The sequence below is a fragment of the Pongo abelii genome, chromosome 19 (assembly GCF_028885655.2).
Source record: "Pongo abelii isolate AG06213 chromosome 19, NHGRI_mPonAbe1-v2.0_pri, whole genome shotgun sequence".
Lineage (NCBI taxonomy): Eukaryota > Metazoa > Chordata > Mammalia > Primates > Hominidae > Pongo > Pongo abelii.
This window is the reverse complement of record NC_072004.2, coordinates 94,514,073-94,537,056: the sequence shown is the minus strand read 5'-3', so window position 1 is coordinate 94,537,056 and position 22,984 is coordinate 94,514,073. Positions and strand designations below refer to the sequence as shown.

General features: G+C 59.3%; 2 protein-coding genes across 14 annotated transcripts in view; one reads left to right on the top strand and one right to left on the bottom strand.

Annotated features, from left to right (window-relative positions):
- RBFOX3 (RNA binding fox-1 homolog 3) overlaps nt 1–8,119 on the top strand; it is a 94,685-nt gene extending 86,566 nt beyond the window's left edge. For 3 of the 6 annotated variants that reach the window (XM_024235165.3, XM_054535835.2, XM_054535833.2), the window contains 5 exons: nt 114–246; nt 840–879; nt 1,968–2,029; nt 2,997–3,075; nt 6,589–8,112. In XM_024235165.3, coding sequence (XP_024090933.2) covers nt 114–246; nt 840–879; nt 1,968–2,029; nt 2,997–3,075; nt 6,589–6,591 — 317 coding nt within the window. In that variant the 3' untranslated portion in view covers nt 6,592–8,112. Of the gene's footprint in view, nt 1–113; nt 247–698; nt 880–1,967; nt 2,030–2,996; nt 3,076–4,883 lie in introns of all 6 variants that reach the window. The other 3 variants (XM_054535829.2, XM_054535836.2, XM_054535832.2) reach the window with 3 other exon arrangements.
- Nucleotides 8,112–22,376, bottom strand: ENGASE (endo-beta-N-acetylglucosaminidase). Of its 8 annotated transcripts, none has more exons than XM_054535826.2 (15): nt 22,197–22,376; nt 21,392–21,511; nt 19,771–19,838; nt 19,403–19,604; nt 17,644–17,792; nt 16,916–17,073; nt 16,209–16,357; nt 15,301–15,466; nt 14,237–14,340; nt 13,770–13,878; nt 13,409–13,599; nt 12,674–12,822; nt 12,020–12,125; nt 11,630–11,744; nt 8,112–11,431 (listed from the first exon to the last, which is right to left on the bottom strand). In XM_054535826.2, the coding sequence occupies exons 1-15, from the start codon at nt 22,334–22,336 to the stop codon at nt 11,015–11,017; spliced, it is 2,343 nt and encodes a 780-aa protein (XP_054391801.2). In that variant the 5' UTR covers nt 22,337–22,376; the 3' UTR covers nt 8,112–11,014. The 8 variants fall into 8 exon arrangements, with proteins under 8 accessions (XP_054391801.2, XP_054391803.2, XP_024090929.2 ...); XM_054535828.2 differs by lacking the exon at nt 21,392–21,511 and adding an exon at nt 14,486–14,674 and having other exon boundaries at nt 12,020–12,128; XM_024235161.3 differs by having other exon boundaries at nt 12,020–12,128; nt 22,197–22,375.
- Nucleotides 22,377–22,984: the final 608 nt, after the last annotated feature.

Sequence of the window (22,984 nt, the reverse complement as noted above, 5' to 3'; positions counted from 1 at the left end):
TGGGGAGGGGTGGGGGGCTAGGTGCGCGGGGGGGGGCTAGGTGTGCGGGGGCGGGGGGGCCAGGTGGGTCCCCGTGTGCCTCTCACACGTGTCTCGGGCCCCGTTTCCTGCAGTGACGGGGTTCCCCTACCCCACCACCGGCACAGCCGTTGCCTACCGGGGCGCACATCTTCGGGGCCGGGGCCGGGCCGTGTATAATACGTTTCGGGCTGCGCCACCCCCACCCCCCATCCCGACTTACGGAGCGTGAGTACCTGGGCCGGGGGAGGCGTGGAGGAAGGGCTGGGAGGGCGGGGAGGAGGGAAATGGGGAGGCCCTGCGCAGTGCGAGGGGCTAGGCAGCTTTTCCAGACCTGGGGGGGATCGTGGGAGCCCCAGAACTCAGGCCTGCAGCTGCCTCCATTATCGTCACCCCCATCCCCACCACGGCGGGCATCGCTGAGGTCGCTAGCATTTAGGGGGACATTCAGAGCCCCAGAACCTTGTCTGGATGCTTTAATGGGGCTGTTGTCCACTCTTGAGGTCAGCGAGGGGCTTCTCTGAGCCCTCTCTGCTCCCATTCCCTGGGGTCTGGTGCCCTCCATCACTAAAGGGGTTGGGGGTACAGCTGCCTGGGGTCGGGTGGGCTATGGGCCCCGGGGTTTGTGGGAGAAAGGAGCTGATCAGCAAGGGTGTTACTCTATTGTTATACCAAAACAGGGCACTGGAGCAAACGCTTGTTAAAATGCCAGTCCCATGGGCGGGGCTGGCACCGTGCCCCCTCCCTCCTCAGCAGACACCGGAGCCGGCCTACCCCACCTCTCCAGCGTTCCCACCACTTTCTTGTCCGTTTGCTTCCAGGGTCGTGTATCAGGATGGATTTTATGGTGCTGAGATTTATGTAAGTGTAGCCCCGCCGGGAGGGAGGGTGGGATCAGGCGTTCTGTGGGTCTCAATGAGAAGTCGGCGTCTCCTCTCTCACTGCCCGCTCCTCCCATCCCATCCCATCCCACCCCACCCCACCCTTGAAGCCAGGAGGGCGAGGGTGCCATGTCTGCCCAGAGTATGGCGTCCCTGAGAATCCCAGCATGGCACAGTCTGGTTGTTGGTACCCATCAAGGGAGCAGTTAATGGGTCGCCCAGCAGCCCTGTGAGCTGAAAGCATCTTCCCGTGGGCAAGGCCTCATATAATGGGGGCAGTGGGACTCTGCCACGTCCCTAACCACACTGTGATCAGTGAGTGAGCCCCTAAGGCACCCACAGCACAGGCTTCAAGAGGGGCCAGGAGGCAGGGCCCCTGGGTGCCTGTGCTCCAGGGCCTACCCCCCTTGATGGGGTCTGGTGGCCTCTCTCCCCTTCATGGGGCCACATGTGCTGCTTCCTCTGTCTCAGACTCACTGATGGCCACACCCCATGTACCCAGCCACCCTTCAGTCCTGGGCAGCTGCCTACAATTCAATTACCTGTTCATCTGAGGCCAGGACATCATCTGAGCTCACGTCCTCTTGTGCCCTTTACCCTTGACCCTTCCTGGTGTCCAGGACACTATGCAGAGTCACTGTGGGTTCTCCCAGCCCCTCAGCATCCAAGTCAGCCCTCACTGGCCTGGTGGCAGGTCTGTGAGCACCTCTTCTTTGCCAAGGCCTAGCACCCAGCCAGATGAGTCATGGGTACCCGCTAATGTGTGTGGAGTGCACAGATGGGTGTGTGAATGAATGAGTGAATGAATGGAGTGGACAGGCAGACCTGCCTCGCCCTGAACTGTCCCACCTGGCCATCTGCAGTCCTCGGTCCTGTGTTAGACCAGAACTAGGTGCCCAGGCCAGGCACCACCTAATCCTTACCCAGCCAAGGCTGGGAGGCTGGGAAGGTCTGCAGTCCCTCCCAGGGCCCCACCCGCACAGGGTCTGTCTCCTCTCCCCACTCAGCCTTTCCCTGGGGAGCCCCACTAAGTCCCTCTGCTGTCTCTCCCCCCCACTTACCCTGCAGGGAGGCTACGCAGCCTACAGATACGCTCAGCCCGCTGCAGCGGCGGCAGCCTACAGCGACAGGTGAGGCCAGGGGCCGGCGCTGTTTTGGAGCAGGGTGGGGAGAAGATGGACAAGGATCCCTCAGGAGCTGGGCCCAGACAGGCAGGAGGCATAACCCACCCTTCCAGGCCTGGTGGGAGCAGGGTTGGGACAGGGGAGCAGGTCTGAGTGTGGCCCTTGAGCCAGTGAGCCTCTGACTTCCGTCACTTCCTGCTTGCCCCATGGGGAGGCTGTGGAAACCCCAGGTGGAGACCGCATCTCTGATTCCCAGTCCCCCCCCACCGTCCCCCGCAAGCCCCGTGCCCACAGTGGCTGTCTGTCTTGGAGGCAGACGCTTGAGTGCTTCCTCCTGGGGCAACCTAGCCTAGTGCCTTTCCCCTCGGACATCTGGCCTGTTGGCGGCTGAGCTCCACCACTCTGGCCTGGGGACCGCTTGCACCCCCTCCCTCCCCGCAGCCCCGGCTCCATCTCCCTGAAGTGTGGTGTACAGGGTGCCGTGGCCCAGCTCTGCCCTCTGAGGAGCTGAGAGTTCCCTGCACAGACAAACTGCTGCAAGTCGTGAGGGACATAGTGTCACATTCTTGGGGGCAGTGTTCCTGGTCCCTCCCCGTTGACCCTCTCTCTCTTCTCTTGAAACCCTCCCCAGCATTTACCACATTCTTTTTGGGGTAGAAGTTTGTTTTCCCTGCAGACGAGCTCTATGAGGACACCATCCCCCTCCACGTAGCACTGAGTGGAGCACAGCCCCCTGCTCCCCGTCAGGGTCAGCACACTGTGGGCATATTGAGAGGGTAGCCTGTTGTGTTCCAGAAGCTTCCTTCTTAACAAGAAGGAGGGGTAGGCCTTGCAGGAGGGGAGGGTGCCTTGCAGATGGGACCTCGGTAGACGGTGCCCATGTAGCGTCTGGGAGGAGGTGGGAGGCCGTTGCTGCCCCTCACCTGACCCTCCCCCACCCTCCTCCCACTTCCCCTCCCACGCTCTTCCCTAGTTACGGCAGAGTCTACGCAGCTGCCGACCCGTACCATCACACCATCGGGCCCGCGGCGACCTACAGCATTGGAACCATGGTAAGGAGCCCGGGCCCACCCGGCCCTGGGTGCCAGTCCTTACAGCTGGGCATGGGTGGCGAGGCCCTTGGGGGAGAGGCCGAGCCCTCTGACCAGTGCCTTTGTCCTGGAGACTTTGGAAGGACCACGGCCTGGAAGTGAGTTAGGATGAGGGGAGGGCTGGTCCCTCACGCCCTCTCAGGTGCGGGGAAGCAGGTTGAATGGCTGGTCAGCCCACCATACCATTTGGTCTTCTGGAAAGCACCCCAATGTGCCTGATCCGTTTCCCTGAGCTCCCTCACTATAATAAAGTCCTGTTGAGGCCCCTCCATTCCCATTTCCACGAGGAAAACCTCAGAAACCAAACCAGGGCCACCTCTCCTTCCCAGCAGAGGCTCCCAAGGCCCCGGGGCTGTTTCTGCCCACGCCGCATCCCCACGGCCCACCTGCACTGCTGCAGGCCCCTCACATCCGGGAGGGGAGTGTGGGTAACCGGTTGCTTCTCACCAGGCCCTAGCTCCTGGCTTCCTGGGGGCTCCTGGGGTCCTGGGGAAACAATGCCTGCTCTGCCCCAGCCTCCTCCCTCAGGCTGTGGGGTGGAAGGGGTGGGGCAGGGAGGTGCGCGATGTGGCGTGTCTGTGTGTGTGTGTGTGTGTGTGTGTGTGTGTGTGGCCAGCTGTCGACACGTGCAGCCCAGCTCACTCTGCACCCAGAGCTGCTTCCAGCAGACACCTGCCTCCTGTGCCCACTGGCCCCAGCCCCGGGGTGTGAACGCGGGTTTTAGCTAGCTTGGCATCCAGCATCAAAGATGAAAACAACTTGGGAGAGTGAGGAGGGAGGAGGTTCAGAGGCAATATGGATTTTTCCCATCTCTCTTGGTTTTGATGACTCCCTCCAATTTTTGATTTGTCTTTTTCAATTTTTAACGAGCCTCAGGCACCCCCAGCAGCCTGTGGTGTCTGTGGGCAGCCACAGGGGCGGGCCTGGCGTGGCCCCACCCGGATGGAGGTGCGATACCCTGGCTCTCGAGCCCTCTGCGCAGCTGCAAGCTAAAAGCTTTCATTAATGCACGGAGGGTTCCCTCTTGTGTTTTCACTTTATTTTTCAGATTTTCTATTTTTCCCCAATTTTTCTTCTCTTGCGCTTGCTGTGTTCTTCTTTTCCGGCAAAACTGGGTGGTGGGAGGGTGGGAGGCCCCTTCAGAGCCTTCCCTGACTGGAGGCAGCCCAGGACACAGGAGAGCTGGAGCATCCAGGACCCGCTCTATCCAGCAGGACAGGGCTGGGCCCCAGGTGGGCCCAGGAGGACCCAGAGACCCCGCCCCGCAGAGAGCAAGGCTCTGAAACTATGCCCAGCAGGCTTGCCTCTCCCAGTGTAGCTGGCCTCAGTGGCCCCAGGCTCTTGAGCCAAGGCCCAGGAACCCACCAGGAGGTCCCTCAATGCTCTGAAGATGCCCTGTGCCACCCTGCTGGGGTGTGAGGAGGTGGGGCTCAAGCTGGGACCCCCCACCCCCCGCATAAGGACAGTGGGAGGCCAGGCCTGAGCCCAAAGAAGTGACCCAGAGATAACTCAAAGCTCGTGACCCAGAAGCACTGTTGGCCATGACCCCAGAGCACCCCACACTGGCCCAAGACCACCATGTCAGAAGCAGGTCCTACTCCTCTTGTTGCCATGACAAACCCACTCCTTTCTCCCCAAGGAATATAGGGGGAAAGAAAACAAGACTTAGCTATTTCTCTTTTTGTTTTTCCTTTTTTTTTTTCTTTTTGCTTTTTCCCCTCTTCCAAAAGACGGTACTGATTGGCTGTTTTTCATCTTTGATGTTGCAGGCTAGCCTCTGCCGAGGAGGGTACAGCCGCTTCACCCCCTACTAGCAAGAGACCCAGCCCCTAACAGCATTCACACTGACTGCCTATTACACACCAAACCCAACAGCCCAAAACCAGGCACAGCCACCAGAAGACAGTGCACCCCTCCCGGTCAGCGACACGCACGGCTGGCCCCCTGCGACTCTAAAATCCATAGATATTTCTCTCCAGCCAGTTGGTCTCCCCACCCCACCTGTGCTGGTGTGTGTGTCTTTGACCCTGGTTCTTCCTGTATGTCTGAAACCGTGATTTCCTATTTTGACTTTGTCGATGTTGTACTATCCAAGCCATTGCAGGTATGGTATGCACACCGTGGGGTCCAGGCTGGGCCAGGACACCAGGCAGCCCCCAACCTGGGAGCAGCGGTAGCGCCCTATGAGGGCAAGAGCCACGTTTCCTGGCCTCTCGGGCTGCACAGAACAACAGAAATGCCTGGCAGGGCCTCCCCCAAAGCCATCCCACCAGCCCCGTGCCACAGCCCTAGCGTCCGGCGCCCTGACACAGGGAGGGAGGGGCTCCAGGAGCCCAGTGTGGGTCTCCCCGGCCTGAGGGTGCTCCCGCAGGCCTTCACCCAGCCAACCACAGGAGTAGCCACTGCCCCTCCTCGCCCCATTCAGCTGAAACTAATATTTTTAATTAAATTTTATTGACGGCATTTCTTGCCGACGTAGTCACAAGCGTGTCGCGTGGTGTGCAAACTGCTGTGGTCACGCCAGTCTCCGCGACTCCTTAGCACTGCTGCAGCAGAAAGTGCAAATGTGGAAGGCATGTCCCGGCCACTCCTCAGGGCGACCCTTAGCACCGCAGGGCCGAGGCCAGGCCAGCCTTGCAGGGGGGTTGTCCTGGAGGCACAGCCTACTTTCTCTGTCCCCAAGCTCCGAAATGTCTTCACTGGGGTACGTTCCGGAAGGAGGGGTCCTCAGCGGGAGAGCCGACGAGGGGCAGAATGCACCCTTGCTCAGGCCCTCCCCTGAGCGCAGGACGGTCAGCCCCAGGTCAGCCCCCTCCCTGCATTAGGGAGACTACAGGCCGGGCGCTGTGGCCTGCGGGCCACTCCTTCCTCAGCCCTGGGACTGGCCAGCCCGGTGCATGGCCCTTCTGGGGAGACGCTGGCTGGGACCTCAGTTGAGCACAGCCCTGGGCAGCTGCTGGCCTGCCTGGGAAAAGCCAGCCAAGACAGGCACAGTCCTTTCCTGGGGCTGGCCTGGGGCACACAGATCTGCACCTCCATGACAGGGAAAAGTAGCCTCAGGTTCTGAGTGTGCCACGGCTGGGCTCCTGGGGCTGGAAGGCCAGCTGGAGGGTGTGGGTTCCCCACCAGTGAGGGCTGAAGTCCTGCCGCCCACCAGGCCCTTGCCGTAGGGGGCCCAGCTCCCCCACCTCCCGTGGCCAGACCATCACCCTCTGCCATCTCATCCAGGCCGCCTCGAGGCCTGTGCTGGCCCAGCCTCTCCACTCGCCCTGCCCTGCTCAGCTCTGTCTCCTCCCATCCTGGGATCCACCCACACTCAGCCCTGGAAGATGAGGGTCCTGGAATCTGGGGGGCAGGTGTGGCGGCGCCAGGACTTTAGGCCAGGGGCCCCGTGCCACGCGGTCCTGTCGCCCTCACACCTGCTGCACCTCCCCCTGAGAAGCTGCAAGTCCTGCCTTTCTGTTTCTGTTGTAGTGAAACCTTCCACCGTTTCCTTCTCGGACCATGAAGGGCAAAAACAAAAAAAAAAAAAATCACAAAACAAAAAAAACAAAAAAAGATGTTAAGATCCAAGCAACAAAAAAAACAACCAAACCAAGAGGCATCCAACCAAGTCCAAGTCCCGCGTCCTGGCCACACGCCCGCACCGAGGGAGCACGCCGGCAGGGGCGCCGAGGAGCGGCCCCGAGACAGGACGGCCCCACCTCGTCCTGGCTGGCAGCACAGTGGGAACACGCCCCTCCGTCTCAGGCAGTGGGGGAGTTGGAAGGGAAGGGGCCTCCCTTGCGGGACCCGTGGGGGGCTCTGTTTTCCATCCAGTCTTCCTTTCCCAGCCCCCAACTCCCAAGGCAGTGTGGAGCCCAGCAGCGGTGGAGCAGGCCGGGGCCTGAGCAGGGAGGCGCTGCTAGCAAGACTTGATCTTTGTGGCCAGCTGTGCTGGGGGGCCGGTGGGGCTGGGGGGTGTGGACAGCTTTCATCCCAGGGGCTCCACTGGGCCCCGTCACCCTCGTGTTGCGTCCCCTACGTCCCACCTCCCTCATGCCCGGCAGTCCCGCCCGTGCCCCCAGCCTGGCGAGGAAGCTGTCCAACAGTAGCCCCGGGGCCAGCTCCCAACAGAAAGGGCTGACGTGGCTCCAGGACTCAGGGGCGCTCCATGGGAGGACGAAGGAAGCCCAGCCAGCCCGGAGCCACTCCTCACACCTCCAAGTGTGGCCAGGTGGGCCCTGAAGCCAAGGACTTGCTCTTCCTGGCCATCTCCCTTTCTGGAGGAGGCCGGGGGCCTGTGTACACCAAGGCTGACCTCGTGCTGCCTGCTGGGACCCAGCCCTCCCTGCCGCTCCCCTGCGAGCCCAGTCCACTGTGGGCGCCCAGGGCCAGGGACGGGCCAGCACCCGGCTGCACCGCGAGGTTGGGAGTCACAGTGGCTGTGGGCCTGGACGGGCACAGCCAGAGCAGGGGCCCATGGGAAGGGCAAGGGATGGGGAAGCCTGGGCCAGCCCCTTCCCTGCTCCCAAGGCAGGTGTCCAGGTGGCGGGAGCAGCACCAAGGACAGCCGAGCTTAGCCGGTGGGAGGAGCAGGAGCAGAGCAGGTGGCAGGGAGGATCCCCTGGCGAGGCAGGGAGCACTGGAGTAGGGAAGCAGCAAAAAATACAGGCTCCCAACGTGGCTCCACTGTCTCATGAAATGTCAAAAATTTAAAAATACACCTCACTTTCTATTCAGCATCAGCTACTGAAGCTATTGAAATGGAATTCTCCTTTTCTATTCCCGTTGTACATAGCCCCACACCCTGCCTCCGGCTTTGTCCTCTGTACAGAGCCCCCTGTCCCCTCTGCTGTTCCGGACCCTTTTCTTGCAGCAGCTCAACTCCCCGACTCAGATCCCCAGGACTGCAGCCGAGCCCCGGGCTTCCTTTCTTACCATTCTGTATGCTTCCAAGGTGTGACCACTCAAACTAACAGTATTATTAAGATTATTAATAAAGATTTCTTTCTTCAAACCAGGACAACTCTGTATGCTCTGGCAGCTCCCGGGCATGGTGGGTGGAGGGCATAGCGGCCCAGGGTGCAGGATGGGATGCAGCCCTGCCTTGGCCTACAGCCAGGTGGCAATGGCGTCAGAAGGCCCTTCTAGGCAAGAGACTTTCCACTCCCAATCCTCAAGTCCAGGCTGGTCCTCTGCCTCCAGCCCCAGGATAGGCTGGGTGGGTGGCAGCTCATGGCAGATCTGTGCTGCCTGGCCTGCCTCTCAGACTCAGGTCGAGGCCAGCCCTGGTCCCTTCTTTCCTGGTTACAGCATGTGCTGGACACAGCGTGACCTCAGAGCAGAATGCACCCCAGGAAGCAGAAGGGTTAGAACTGGTGACCACACAGCTGTGCTTGGTCGACCCAGTGCAAGAAAAAGCACGGAGCTGGGAGGGTGGGGGGGCATGGCACAGAGGCATAGGTGGCTGGTGCTCCAGCCAGTTCTGCACGCCTGGTGTAGCCTGAGTGCCCACAAGGAGCCATGTTGCTTCAAGGTAAAACCCACTTCGCCAGCCCCAGTCACCCCTCCTGGAAGGTGGGTAGGAGCTAGTGCACAGCTGCAAAGGGTCAGCTGAGGAGGGGATGGGAAGATGAGTGGCAGAACCTCAACCCAGAGCTCAGAAGCCTGGGGCTGGGGCCAGGGCTGGACAGGGAGCCAGCATCCAGGGCCGGGCTGGTGCTGCCCGCGCCCCATCACACCAGGACTCGACTGCACTCTTCACAATGTCAGATCATTTATTTCAGAGCAGTTACACCCAGCAGAGGGGCACAGGCTTAAACGCCGGCATATTTATTTTCCCGCACATGAGCCCTGCATGGGGGTGGGGCTGGGGAGCCGGGGCGGTGCAAGTCTGCCATACGCCACGCTCTACTAGGCCCCCTTACTCCTAATTGCCTGCTCACCAGACTGTGAGAAAATAATTGCCACTATAAATTTTCCCTCCTCTGCATAAAATATTTGGGGGAACCAGCACTTAAAAAACAGACTTCATGAAAGAAGGGCAGCAAGGCGTGGATGCTGCGCCCCCCACAACCCCCGCAGCAGAGGACACAGAGAGGCCAGGAGCCCCTTCCTGGTTCCCCCTGGTTCCAAATGAGACAGAAAGGCTCAAAGAGCTCCTGAGAATGGTCACGGCTGAGAAAAAGTCAAGTGAGTGGCTCCAGGCTGCAGGGGGTCAGCAGAGGGAGCCTCCTGCCCCATATCCTTGGCAAACTCACTTCTCCTTCTGGGACCACACAAGAGACATGGAAGAATGTTCCTAATTAGGCAAGAGCACAGAACCCCTAATCGCAGTCTCTGCTTGGCATGAGTACCCAGGCAGGCAAGGAAGATGGAGAAAGGTGGATTTCAGCCCCTGGAAGGAGCCCCGGCTCAGAGTGGCTGCTGAGCACCCAGCCTTGCCCTCCTCTGGACGTGGGAACAGGTGTGGCTGTGCTGCCACCTGGTGGCCTCTTCCCTCACTGCAGGGTGAAATGATGTGGATGCCAGCCCTTAGGTGTGGGCTCCAGCTGGGGTCACAGAGCATCCCAGCTCTCAGCACTGCCCGACATAGAGGGAACCCCTACCACTGGCCCTATGTGGCCTGGGGGTGAGAGACCCCCCCCAAAAGTGAGGGACTTCAGGCCATTGACACCGTGGAAGGACCGCAACAGACCCCACCTAGACCAGCCGCAGGATGACCCAATGCCGTGGGGTCCAGACACCACACCAGGAAGCCTCCCAGGCAGCCCAGGTGTAGCAGAGGCTGTGCAGCTGCAGAGGCCTGGGCAGAGGGGAGGAGGCAGCGAGAAGAAAGAGCAGGAAGGACAGAGGAAGGCACCTGTGGTGAAGACCCTGCCTCCCTCACACCCCCACGCACCTGTGCTGACTCCTGCTCAAGGGGTAAGCCTGGAGGTCTTCCCGGTGCTTGGACAAGGCTGAGAAGGGAGGACGTGAAGGAACAGAGTAGCTGGAAAAGCCCCCACGGGTCCTGCAGCTCCTGCACTCAGGCTGGGGCTGGGCTGGCGTGGGGAGCAGGTGCTGCTTCCTGCATGGACTGATCTGCTACCCGAGCCTGAAGGGCGGCTTGTCCAGAGCCCACGGCCTCTCACTGGGCAGAGGCAGGGCCACAGCGCAGACTGCCTCAGAGCCACTTCCCTGCACGCCCCCAGCCCGGAAGAGACGCAGCAGAGCCAGGGGCTGCTGAAAACGCTCTGGAGATGACCTCACACTCAGCAGCACAGTAAATTGCCAACGCCAGGAAACACGGAGCAGCTGGGGCTGGCCCACGTGGAGGCACAAAGCCGGCGCCGGCTGGCCCAGAATGCCCACTCCTCAGGGAAAAGGGCCTTTCACACTGGGAGGAGGGTTCTCCAGGGTATCCTGTCCCGCATCCCGCAGGCAACCCCACCCCCGGGAGCTGCTGTAGCTCGTCCTCATGCTCAGAAACGTCTCGGCGCCTGCTCCAAAGCCTACCTGCCACAATCTAAGACCCTTTCTAATAGTTTCATCTGCAGGAAAGAAAATCATCATTCTCAGCATCAGCATCTTGCAGCCTATTAGGAAATGTCCTTTATGGAATTTTCTGTTCTCAACTTCCTCCCCTCCTTTCATTTTCACCTGGGAACCATGTACCATGGGGAGGGACAAGGCAGAAACAGAAGGCCCGCCACTTGCCTCGCAGTGACCAACGCTGCAATCCCACTCCTTGGTTTCCTGTTTCCATCACCCCCAACCAGAAACCCACAGCACTCAGCCCGGGGTCTCCCGCCCCAGCCCCGGGACCAGGACCTCGCCGCCACTGCGGGCACTTAGCAGGTCCAGCACAGGCCAGGGGCAGAGAGCCGGGAAGAGGCCTCAGCCCGAGGCCAGGAGACCACCCGGCCTTAGCATCCACTCATGCGGGGGCTGAATAAAGCAGAACTGCCCTGCCCCACTCGGCCTGAGGCACCCGAAACCCTTCCTTAGGGACAGGCTCCACCAGAAACTCCATGCGACGATCCTGGCCGGGCCTGGCGGCTTCCACCAGCAGGTCCACTATCCGGTACTGGGTGGCAAAAGCCAACCCCAGGAACATGGGCATCTCTGGCCTCGGCAGCTCCCTGCCCGGAGAGTCATCACGCGTCCCTCCCCAGCAGTGGATTCGGAAGCAACGGACTTGTGAGAGGAGGAAGGACCAGTGCAGGGTGCAGCTGAGCTGGAGCAGAGAAGGGGGCCCCTCCCGCTCAGAGGCGGACGGCTGCCAGCGGACGTGAGAGATGGTGACGGCCTGCACCTGGGGCAGAGGGGCCAGCAGGCTGGCAGCATCCACCACCTGGCAGGAGAGAAGGCTCAGCACGGCCGGATGCCTGGGGGCAGGGAGAGGGCTCCCCAACCCACACATTTCCCCTCCCTGACTCCTCCACCCCAGTTCCCCGCTGAACCCAAGAAGGGGGCAGCCTGGGGCAGCTTCCACCCCCACTCCAGCTGGACAAACGGCCAGCCCAGCCGGAGCCCCTCTGGGAAGCATCACCTGGATCTCTCCAAGCCGACAGGTGAAGCTCTCCTCCTCCCAACCACCCGGCGGCCGTGAGAAGCAAACAAGGAGGTCTAGCAGCAGGCACCCACGCAGGCTCACCTCGTAGCAGCTACGGGGCGAAAGGGCTGATCACTGGCCGGGCTCAGCCCAGCGGCTCCAGGGTGAGCCGTCCAGAGGCCCCAAGCCACAGCAGAAGGGAGATGCGTCCCAGGGTCAGTGGGGACCCCAGGCCGACAGCAGGGCTCCCAGCAGCTGTCCTGGGCTTCTGTCTCAGAGCTGCCCAAAACCTGGCGGCCAGCCCAGGGCCCCTCCATCCCTCCAGCTCTGGGGTTTCCCAAGAGACTTGAGTGAGGGAGAGGGACGTGAGGAAGGAGAGGGACTTACCGCTGGACCCAGCCCCCGCTCAGCTGCCGACCGCAGCGGCCCACCCATCTGGCCAGCTTTGTGGGGGGCACCCGGAGGGGTCGGAGGCTGTGTCTTGAGCTTGTTTCTGCTGGAGAAGGAGACGTGGGACTTGAAAAGGAGAATCTCAAAGGAAAAGGCACTGAGAAGGACCACCAAGAGCGTCCCAGGAGTCCAGAGAAGACTGCCCGTTTAGGCCAGATGCTCGCAGGTCCCGAGAAGCAACCAGGAAGGGCTCCAGAGGAGCTCGGTGAATGAAACGCATATCTGGGGTCAGCCACGCTCTCACTCGTCCTGGCGTCCTCCAGCCTGCTGTCTCCCCCACCCCATTTACTCGCCCCTCACCACACCACGGCCAGCAGCAAGCCTGTGTGCAGCTCAGGTCTCTGGGAGGGGCCCATGTCCACCCTGCACAGGAGCCTCAGCTGCCTGACGAGGACACGGGACAGAGGTTGTGGCTGAGAAGTGAATCCTCCCTGTCCAGGCCTTGACCACAAGCTGCCCTGAGTCCAGCAAAGGCAGGATTTACCCCGCACTGTCCACACCAGCTCCTCCCCACACCCCAGGAGCCTCTCCACACTTCTCTCTCCTGAGCTCTTCACCCTGGGCAGAGGCAGGCCTGGCCCATTACCTCACCGTTCAACACTGAGATGCCACCGATGTGGCAGCTGCCGGCATCCCCTGTGGTCAGCTCCAAAGCAACCGTGACGTCCGTGGGCCCCTCAAGCTTATACACCATGGACAGGTAAATCCTGGGTGGCACTGGGGCCTGCAGGGAAAATAACCTGGGGAGAAAGGTCCTGTGATGAGTGCCGTGGAGCGATCACTGAGAAATCGAAGCCAGCTCCAAATTGTGTCCACCAGCCCCTCCCTCCAGGAACAGGGGGCCTGGGTGCCAAACGCTCCCACATCGTGGTCCTGTCCATAGCCCGGGGACAAGTCCTCCCCCAAGGCCAGATTCTTTTGTGGGCTCAAACATCTCAGTTCTGAAATACCATATGGGATTCCCTCATATGGGGCATCTAAAGTATCCAAACTCACAGATGCAGAGTCAAGGGGTGGCTCTGGGGGGCTGGGGGAGGATGGGGGGCTAATGTGCAATGGGGAGAGTCCAGTCCTACAAGATGACACAGTTCTAGGGATCTGTCACATAGCAACGTACGCAGAGTTAACACTCCCGTACTGTTCACTTAAACATGGTTAAGATGGTAAATTTCAGGTTAATGCATTTTTGACCACAATTTTAAAAAACCAATCTGGGTCTGTCCTCTGTCCTTGTTCTGGCCTCCACTGCCCCGTCTGTCCAGTTCCGTGGCCACCACGTGTGATGGGAGAAGCTGGTGGGCCCACCGTCCTCCGTCACTCACCCACCTAACAGCCACATTTCCAACCTCCGGTGGGATCACACCCCGGACGAGAAGGGAGCTGCCTCCATGCCAGGCATCCTCCAGGCAGCAGTGCGTCCTCACCCAGCCCCGGCCATCCCCTCCCAGCCTGTGTTCTCCAAACAAGGGCTGGATCTCCTGGGCGCTCAGGTGGTACCAGGGCCCCACTGCCTCCTCCTGAAGAAAAGGGCAGAACAGGGGCACTCAGCAGAGGCCAACAGAGCAGGTGTGCCTGGAGCGGCAGGGAAGGGCAAGACCACCACCGTGCCTGCTGGCAAGTCCCAGGCTCCTCCCACCTGTCCCAGCTGAGGCCAGAGGACAGACACGGAGGGAAGACACCCACCCACCTGGCCATAGCAGACCCTCCGTGCACCCATGCCCAGGCAGAAGGACGTGACGAAAGGCAAGGAACAGATGCTATGTGTGGGCAGATAACGCTCCAGCCGGCCCCAGAACCTGCCAGAGACATGGGGGCAACAGCTCGGTCCGGAGGAAGGGAGGGAGCCTCTCAGTGTCCCTCAAACTTGCTGGTGGAAACTCGAGGCTCTCCTGCACCCTCCAAGACAGGACTTCCGGGAGGACTGCAGCCTCCCCTGCTACAGATATGCTGCAAACACAAGTCTGCAGGAAGCGGTCGCTGGGTTTGGCCCCTGCCTGGAAGCAGCCAGGGTGCTGGTTTCTTCCCCCCTCATCCTCCCTTAACCACCCCCCCATAGGAAGGGCCACTAAAGACCACAAACGTGTCCTATCAGAGACACCAGAAACCCCTCCCTCCCATCAGCCTGCACTAAGCACCCAGGACGGCAGGACTCACTTGTCCTGGTTCTGGAAGAAATCCTTCTTCTCCAGACACTCATACACCCAGCCGGGGGCAAACAAAGCCACGGAGAAGCCATGCTTTCGGATCAGCTCCAACGACTGAGGAGACAGAGGGAGACGCTGGGCACATCAGGACCACAGAGTCCAGACAGGCTCCTGGACGCCAGTGACGTGGGGTTGGGGCTCTCAGGGCAGCTCAGAAACGGGAGGGGGAAGCTGTCCAACCCCTCCCTCCCAGCTGCACCTGGGGGCTGCTGGGCATCACCCCCGTCGTTCCACAAGCCGGCCAGAAGAGGGCGCGGGAGAGGCGGTGAGCGCTGCTGCAAGGGCAGGGGGGCAGGAGCTGGGCGCTAACTGGCTGTGGCTGCGCGGTCCCATCGTCCTCTGGCACACCTCTCATTCGATTATCAGAATCACCGGCAGTAAAGAGGCTCTTTAGTTATTGGATTAATTTACTCATTTAAAGCTAAATTAAGGGCTGAGAACATCTCTGGGGCTCTGGGAAGGGGCAGGACCGATAGGCCAGAGGCAGGCAGAGCCCTGCGCATCCCACGCCAGGGGCACCGGCCTGGCCCCGCTCCTTCTTCTGCGCTGGTGTGGCCCGCCTTGCCAGAAAATGCTCCCTCGTCATGACACCTACCGCTCCCCAAACCCTGGGCACCTCCCCCGTCCTCACCCCTCAGCCGCAGTGAGAGGCGCTGCAGGCCCCTCTGCGTCCGCGCAGGCTTCCCTTGCGGGGAAGGTCAAAGAACGCAGCTGGGACAGGAGGCCCAGGCCCGCCGAGGACCGGACAGTGGGGGAACGGCGCGCCTCTGTCTGGTAACACCCACACAAAAATACATTATCTGATTGTAGAAATAGCCGGGAAAGGGGTTTCAGTGGGGACACAGCTTGGCCTGGGCAGGACACCCTGTTTCTCAGTGCCGCAGGATCCCCACTATGGGAAGAACAGCTGCTGTCGTTCCTTTGAGGTGCAGACGGGAATGGAAGGTCCATGAGGAAATGAGGTCCCAGGGGAGGCACTGGGCCGCTGGCCCTTGGGCGAAAGCCACCACCCACCTTGTCTGTGTCGAATCGGCCTCCGACCACGTTCCCCCGAGCAAACACATCCACGCCCACGTACACATCAGCCCGGCGCTCCCCAGCCTGCCCCAGCATCCGCTCCAAGTGCTCCTCCCGCCAGTTATAGTTAGTGAAGAAGCCGTCGCAGGAATCAAAGAAGACCCTGAGAAGCAACAAGGACCTGCTGTGAGGCCCAGGCCCAGAGGGACAGGGCCACCCCCTCCACCCACACAATCTCAGCCTTTTCCCCTCCTAGAGCTCAGAGGGACAGGGCCACCCCCTCCACCCGCACAGTCTCAGCCTTTCCCCTCCTAGAGCTCAGAGGCACCTGCAACTCACGGGCTGGGAGCTGCCTCCAGGACCTAGGACACGGCCTGTTCCCCAGGGGCAGGGAGCAGCCCCAGATGGTGACCTGAAGCCCTTGCGCGGCATCCATGGTGTCTGCTGAGGCTCAGGATGTTAAGAGAACTCTGCCTTTTTGAGACGGAGTCTCGCTCTGTCGCTCAGGCTGGAGTGCAGTGGCACGATCTTGGCTCACTGCAAGTTCTGCCTCCCAGGTTCACGCCATTCTCCTGCCTCAGCCTCCCGAGTAGCTGGGGCTACAGGGGCCTGCCACCACGCCCAGCTAATTTTTTGTATTTTTAGTAGAGATGGGGTTTCACTGTGTTAGCCAGGATGGTCTCGATCTCCTGACCTCATGATCTGCCCACCTCGGCCTCCCAAAGTGCTGGGATTACAGACATGAGCCACCGCACCCGGCCTACCTTCTCCCTCTTTTTACCCAATGTAGTCACATGTGCACTGCCTCCATGAGGGAGACTGCACCTGCCCCTTGCGGCACCCGCCCCTCGCAGCACCGGCCCCCCGCGGCACCTGCCCCCTCACGCACCCGTCTGCAGGCTCACCTGTTGTGCTGGTTGAGTTCGTCTTGCCATTTGAGCTGCCCACTCTGCACCACACTGTCATACCAGAGCACCAGGCCCCCCGGGACCTGCCGGTGCAGCTGTGTGGTGAGGTACCGCAGGAAAGGAGGCATGTTCCCCACAGCGGCCAGCTGAAAGAGAGGAACAAGGTGAGAGCCTCAGTGAGCCCCAGATCCGTCTATCATGAGAAGTATCCAGCGCTGGACAGACAGGGGGACGCGGAGCAAACAGACCCACAGGTGAAGCTGCAGTTCTGAAAGGCCCTCCCCACCACAGCCCCGAAAGTGGACTCCAGCCAAACAGATGACCGTCCTTTCTTATTGCGGCAAGAAGGACATGAATGCAGGAGTCAGGAAAAGATAGAGTGCACCAAAAGGGGAGGATGCCCTGAGAAGGAAGCCACACACCCAGCCCAGAGCAGAGCGCGGAAAAGGAAAGGCGTGCTCACAGGCAGGGGCGGGAAATGTGAGAGCCGGCCAAGCACGCTTGCTGGAAACAGTTGGAGGAGATTGTCTCACTGCAAGTAACTAAGATTTCAGAGCTGGCACTGCCCGGGAGGCGAGACGTGGCTCTTACTGCTGCAACCTGCAGCCCAGGTGTGGGGCGAGGTGAGGCCAAGCAAGGAAAGAGGTGGAGGTGGGCGGCAACACAGCAAGGGGCGGTGAGGTGGGTGAGGGCCGGACACTCACACTCAGAGAGTTCTCGATGTTGATCAGCCAGCCATCAAAACGAAAAAACTGAGCGATCTGGACCAGCCGGTCAGCCACTGCCTGGTATGAGCGCTCATCCCCGGCCAGGAAGGCTTCACAGAGCCTTCCCCCTTCATTCCACTCCGTGATGAAAGTCCCTGTGAGGACAGGAGAGAAACAAGGTCGGCCACGGGAATCACCTTCCCTCCACCTGCAGTTTTCACAGCGAGGTTCTCGAACCAGCAGCCTCAGTATCACCTGACCACTTGGTAGACATTCAAATCCCCATATATCGCGTGAATCAGACACCCTGCCAGTGCGGACCAGCAATCCTGGTGACGGAAGCCCATCAACGATTGGGATTGGGGCTAAAGCCTGAGAAGCACTGTTCTGACCCAGGAATTGGCAAACCGTGGCCCTTGGGCCAATGCCCGCTGCTACCTGTGTTTATAAATGCAATTTTACTGGAACACGGCCCTGCCTATTTGTTTACCTGCTGTCACTCAGATAATCACCACAGTGACCCAGTGGTCTGAAATGTGACAATACTACTATCTGGTCCTTTCCAGAAAAAGCCTGCAGATGCCTGTCCTGACCGACCGAGGCGGCCCCAGCAAGGGGCTCTGGGCACTGAGAAGCAGGCAAAGCCCGTGCCTCCTAATCACGGGGTCCCCTGGCCGGTGAGCTGAGGAGTCTGGCTGACACACAGGTGAGTCCTTGGCTCTTACCCAGCACACAGACCCCATGCCTGTGGGCAGCATTGGTCCAGCCCACCGGGGGGATGGTGACGGTGTGGTGGCTGAAGTACACAAAGACGTCGATGCACTGCCAGTGGTAGAAAGCATAGGGAGTCTGCACCACCGAGCCCTGAATGAACCTGGGGAAAGAAACAGAACAGGGCTGGCCATGGCAGCTCATGCCTTTATTCCCAGCACTTTGGCAGGCCAAGGCAGGCAGATCACTTGAGCCCAGGAGTTTAAGACCAGCCTGGGCAACATGGCAAAACCCCATCTCTCCCCGCAAAAACTGGAAAAATTAGCCTGGTGTGGTGGTGCACACCTGTAGTCCCAGCTACTTGGGAGGCTGAAGTGGGAGAATCGCTTGAGCCCGGGAGGTCAAGGCTGGAGAGAGCCCAGATTGCACCACTGTTCTCCAGCCTGGGTGACAGAGTAAGACCCTGTCTCAAAATACAGAAAAAAAGAAACAGAGTCGGGTCCCAGGAAGCAGAATAAGGACACAGAGACCGCAGCGTGTCCCCAAAGGTTTCTCTTTAGTTCTATTCAGTCAAGACTCCCTGGAAGCCTGCTGTGTCCAGGCAAGGTGCAGGCAAGGAGAGAGGCAGGAACCAGCTGCCACTCCTGTAGCCACAGGCAGAGTGCTCTGACCAGGGCATCAGGCATTTGCCACAGCATCTAATGGACCGAGCACTGCTACCCCCTGTGAGCAAATGAACAAAGGAAAGAAAGGAGGGGAAGCAGGAAGGCTCACGTCAAAGTCCCGTCTCTGGCTTCCCGCTCTATGTGGAGGGGTAGGCAGTCCCTCAGAACAGAGTCTCCCGGAACTCGAAGGTCAGGGCTGACAGCCGTGTGAGCCCAAGATTTCATCACCTGCTTCCGTCTCTGCCTTGATGGTTGGCTCGGACTCAATCACAGGGTCCAAGATTGTTTTATGGACATTTAAAAGCGCCACGTGGACTCCATGGCAACTTTGGATGGGACGTCTGCAGCTGGGGTGGGTGGGGCGTGTAACATCTCTGTGCATCAAAGCCAGAGCCCAGCGACCCAGAACAGGATCAGAGCTTAAGGGAAGAAGGTGACGAACACCAAACCAAGTGAGGGGGTGAGCCTGGCGACAGGCAACTGAAGAGGACCCCCTGCCTGCTGTGCCCCTTCCAATCTACCAGCCTTCAAGTTGAGGAGGTTCAAGGAGTCAAATGATTCTAGAGCTGAAAGGAACATAAGACACTGCCTAATCCAATCTTCCTTTTTTTTTTTTTTTTTTTTTTTTTGAGACAGTGTCTCACTCTGTTGCCCAGACTGGAGTGCAGTGGTGCAATCTTGGCTCACTGCAATCTCCGCCTCCCTGGTTCAAGTGATTCTCCTGCATTAGCCCCCTAAGTAGCTGGGATTGCAGGCACCTGCCACCATGCCTGGCTAATTTTTCTATTTTTAGTAGGGGCAGAGTTTCGCCATGTTGGCCAGGCTGGTCTCAAACTCCTGAGGTCAGGTGACCCACCTGCCTTGACCTCCCAAAGTGCTGGGATTACAAGTGTGAGCCACCGAGCCCAGCCCAATCTTCTCTTTTTACAGATGAAACACTGGAGCCTGCCTTCTTCTCGCAGTTAGTGCAGTCCCTCCAATGCCCGTCTCCTGACTCCCCGCCCAGTGCTCTTTCTACACATGGCACTCTCTCCTACCCCTCCAGCCCCCACCCCAGCAAAGGAAAACAATCAATGTAAGCAACATCAATGTAAGGCCAGGTCCTCACCTGTCGTCCAGGTACCCGCCCATCATGTCATGACACAATAAAGTCCGGGGCCTCTGGCTGCTCAGAGGAGGCTGGCGACACGCCAGGGGCTCCAGGGCCACATTAAAGCCATCCTCCAAGCAGGGCGTCCACGCCAAGAGCTCCTCCAGCGAAGACAAGTAAAAGCTGATAGGTTTGGTGGTGTCCTTGTCATAATATCTAACTGGTCCGAGGACAGAAACATTGAGCAATTAATGGAAATTATTATAGGATTAATCAAAACACTTTAACAATAACACAGAAGGAACATGAGAGGGGGTGGGGGCTGACCTGCCCCAAAGCCCCAGGCGTGAAGGTGGAGTCGGTATTCAGAGCCTCTGTCTCCTCACCTGGCAGGGGGTCCAGGGAAAAACTGACCACCTCTCGAAAGACTGTCTCTTCTTCATCATCTTTGGTCCTAAGCAAAGAGGGAGTTGTATATTTATAAATAAAAACATAAATAGGTAAGAACACTTAGAAGCAAATGGACCAGTTTCATCTAAACATGGAGAGATATTCTCTGCCTTATGTTGTTTAATATTAACTATAGAAACATTGTATAAAGCAAGGAAGTGCCCTGTGATAGTCATAAGGTTTTAACTGTATTAGCAACCAGGGCTTGGCTTCCACATGCACACACGTGCCAATGATTACCCCTAAGATTAAACCTTACCCTAGGCCAGATGCAGTGACTCAGGCCTGTAATCCCAACACTCTGGGAAGCCAAGACGGGCAGATCACCTGAGGTCAGGGGTTCAAGACCAGCCTGGCCAACATGGCAAAACCCTGTCTCTACTAATACAAAAATTAGCTGGGCATGGTGGCGCACGCCTGTAATCCTAGCACCTTGGGAGGCTGAGGCAGGGAGAATCACTTGAACCTGGTAGGTGAAAGTTGCAGTGAGCCGGGATTGCGCCACTACACTCCAACTTGGACAACAGAACGAGACTCCATCTCAAAAAAAAAAAAACAGAATAAACCTTACCCTCTAAAGCGCCACCCAAATACCACACTCCAAAGACCAGACATAAATACTTCACAGGGTCCCCAGGATTTTCTATGGCCAAGGGGCAATATCCAAATACCCAAAGTACCAGAAAGTTTCAGGTCCTAAGAGAGCAGAGGCCAGGCTTCCTCTACAGGCCACACTTTTCTAAGTGCCTCCCGTGCTGTTCATGGAGGTATGTTACAGGGAGAAAGAGTTCCTTCGTTCCTTCCGTACATTAACATGGAAAGCTCCTAAATACATCTCAGACCACTTTCTTTTAAAAATTGATTGATTGATTGATTGAGACAGAGTCTCGCTCTGTCGCCCAGGGTGGAGTAAGGTGGTGAAATCTCAGCTCACTGCAACCTCCAATTCCCGGGTTCAAGTGAGTCTCCTGCCTCAGCCTCCCGAGTAGCTGGGATTACAGGGGTCTGCCACCACGCCTGACTAATTTTATACTTTTAGTAGAGACTGAGTTTCACCATGTTGGCCAGGCTGGTCTCAAACTCCCGAACTCAGGTGATCACATGCCTCAGCCTCCCAAGTGCTGGGATTACAGGCATGAGCCACCACGCCTGGCCTAAAAAATTATTATTATTTTAAGAGCAGTAAGAAGACACTGCAGTGGCTATTTATGGGCCATGGCACCAACATTGAGGTTCTCTAAATCTACCAACGCACAAGGCCACTTCTTTGTTCACTGAGCTGTCATCTGCCATCACTCCACTGCCATTCAGAGGCCTGTTGCAAAGAGTCCTCTGTAGCATCTGGCACCACCAAACACTGACCCAGGGCCTCCAGAATGACATTGGGAGACCCTGAGAACTGCAGGGGTGGGGGACAGATTCAAGCAGAGATGCCGCAGTTGTTCCTCTCCACCTTCCTTTTCCGAAGCCCCCTCCCTTGTTGACGTCCTTATTATACTTCAGCCACCCCCTCCCAGGCCTTCTCAGAACAATCCCACACCAGGTCACCTTTGTCACCTGTCATTCCTCCACTGGGAGGGAAAGAGCCATCTCCACATTCCTCCTGTCCAAAAATATCTTTCCCAGCAGCCAGCCTCCATCCCATCCTCATGAGGTCTGAAATGCTCAGCAGTCTCACTGCTCTGGGTTTAGAAACAAAGCTACGGCGGCTGTTTCCGGAAGCCATGTCTGTGCTCCTAACTTTCCCCCCTGCAACCTACTGAGGGGGGGTTTACTGGGTGGAAAGGTGCCCCCCAAAGGAAGGAAGCCCAGCCCAGAGGGGCATGTTCGTCCCTTTCTGTCTCTGTGCTTTGGCCCTTTCTGTTCCCCCCCAGTTGGATACCCTACTCCCTATTCTCCACCTACTGAAGGCTTCCTCCTCCCCAAAGACTCAGTTCTAGTGTCACCCCTGCAGAAGGCCACCCCTTCCACCAGCCGGCATCCACTGAGCCATGCATGAGCACCGCCGCCGGGATCTTCCGCATAGACCAGCGACATGGGAGGCAGGGGTCTGGGCGGGGCGCCGGGATTCCCGCTGGGCCCCGCGGCCACTCGGGTTTGCACCCGTATTTCTGAGATAGGCAGGGGTCACGCACGGGGACCAGAGGCCGCTGCCCGGCAGTGGCGCGAGGACAGCGGGGCGGGGCGGACCGGGGCGGAGAGGCGCTGCCACCCGCTGTCCCTCACTGTGCACGGCACGGAGCGGACACAGGCGCCGGCCCCCCCGCCCCTCGGCGCGCCCGTGCCGGGAAACCTAGAGCCCCGGGGCCACGGACTCTCTCAGCCCCGCGGATCGGGGGTCACGCGGGCCCCGCAGCCCCACCTCCTTCCCAGCCGCCGCCGCCGCGGCCGCGGCTCCTGCTCCTCCTGCGTCCCTGCCTTCGGGGCCCCCAGCCCCTGCAGCTGCCGCTCCCTCCGCCGCCGTGTCGCCGACCGGGTGACCGTCACCGCCGCGGCCTCCATGACACTGTCCGCGCCCGCCGAGAGCCAATCGCAGGCCCGGGCCCGCCCCCGCGCCGCGCTCGGCCAATGGGAAGTGCGCAGCGCTGACGCCGCGCTGGGACGGGACTCCGAGCCGACTCCCGGCCAGCGGCCCCGCGGCGGGGACTTTGTTGCGGCGACAGGCCGGGGGCGGGGCCGAGGACGGGGCGGGGCTGTGAGGGGCGGGGCCTGGGCGAGTTCCGAGCCCAGGGTTCGTCGTCGTTCTTGTTATTGCCCATCATTGGCTATGAGTCCAGGGTGCTAGAAGGCTCTATAAGGCTTCGGAACGCCCCAATCTTAGAGTTCTCTCTTTAGCCTCACCAGCTTCCTTTTTCAAGCAAATCGAGGTTTATCCCAGAGAGATTAAGCAATCTCCCAGAGGGCACAAAATCAGCAAATGGTGGAAATAAGACTTTAACTCATGCAGCTAACCCCTATTTAAAAATAATTTTCAGACCGGGAGCAGTGACTCACGTCTGTGATCCCAGCACTTTGGGAGGCCGAGGCGGGCGGATCACCTGAAGTCAGGAGTTCGAGACTACCCTGGCCAACATGGTGAAACCCCGTCTGTACTAAAAATACAAAAATTAGCCGGGCGTGGTGGTGCGTGCCTGTAATCCCAGCTACCTG

Bases quoted from the DNA above. Each gene is read 5' to 3' on its own strand.
- ENGASE (XM_054535823.2), bottom strand. From the start codon at position 22,336: ATGGAGGCCGCGGCGGTGACGGTCACCCGGTCGGCGACACGGCGGCGG. The intron at 17,793-19,402 runs GTGAGGACCTGG...TTCTTTCCCCAG, and splicing joins GGCGGGTACCTGGACGACAG to GTTCATTCAGGGCTCGGTGG. The intron at 13,600-13,769 runs GTGGGTGGGTGT...CCTTTTCTTCAG, and splicing joins GGAGGGTCTGCTATGGCCAG to GAGGAGGCAGTGGGGCCCTG.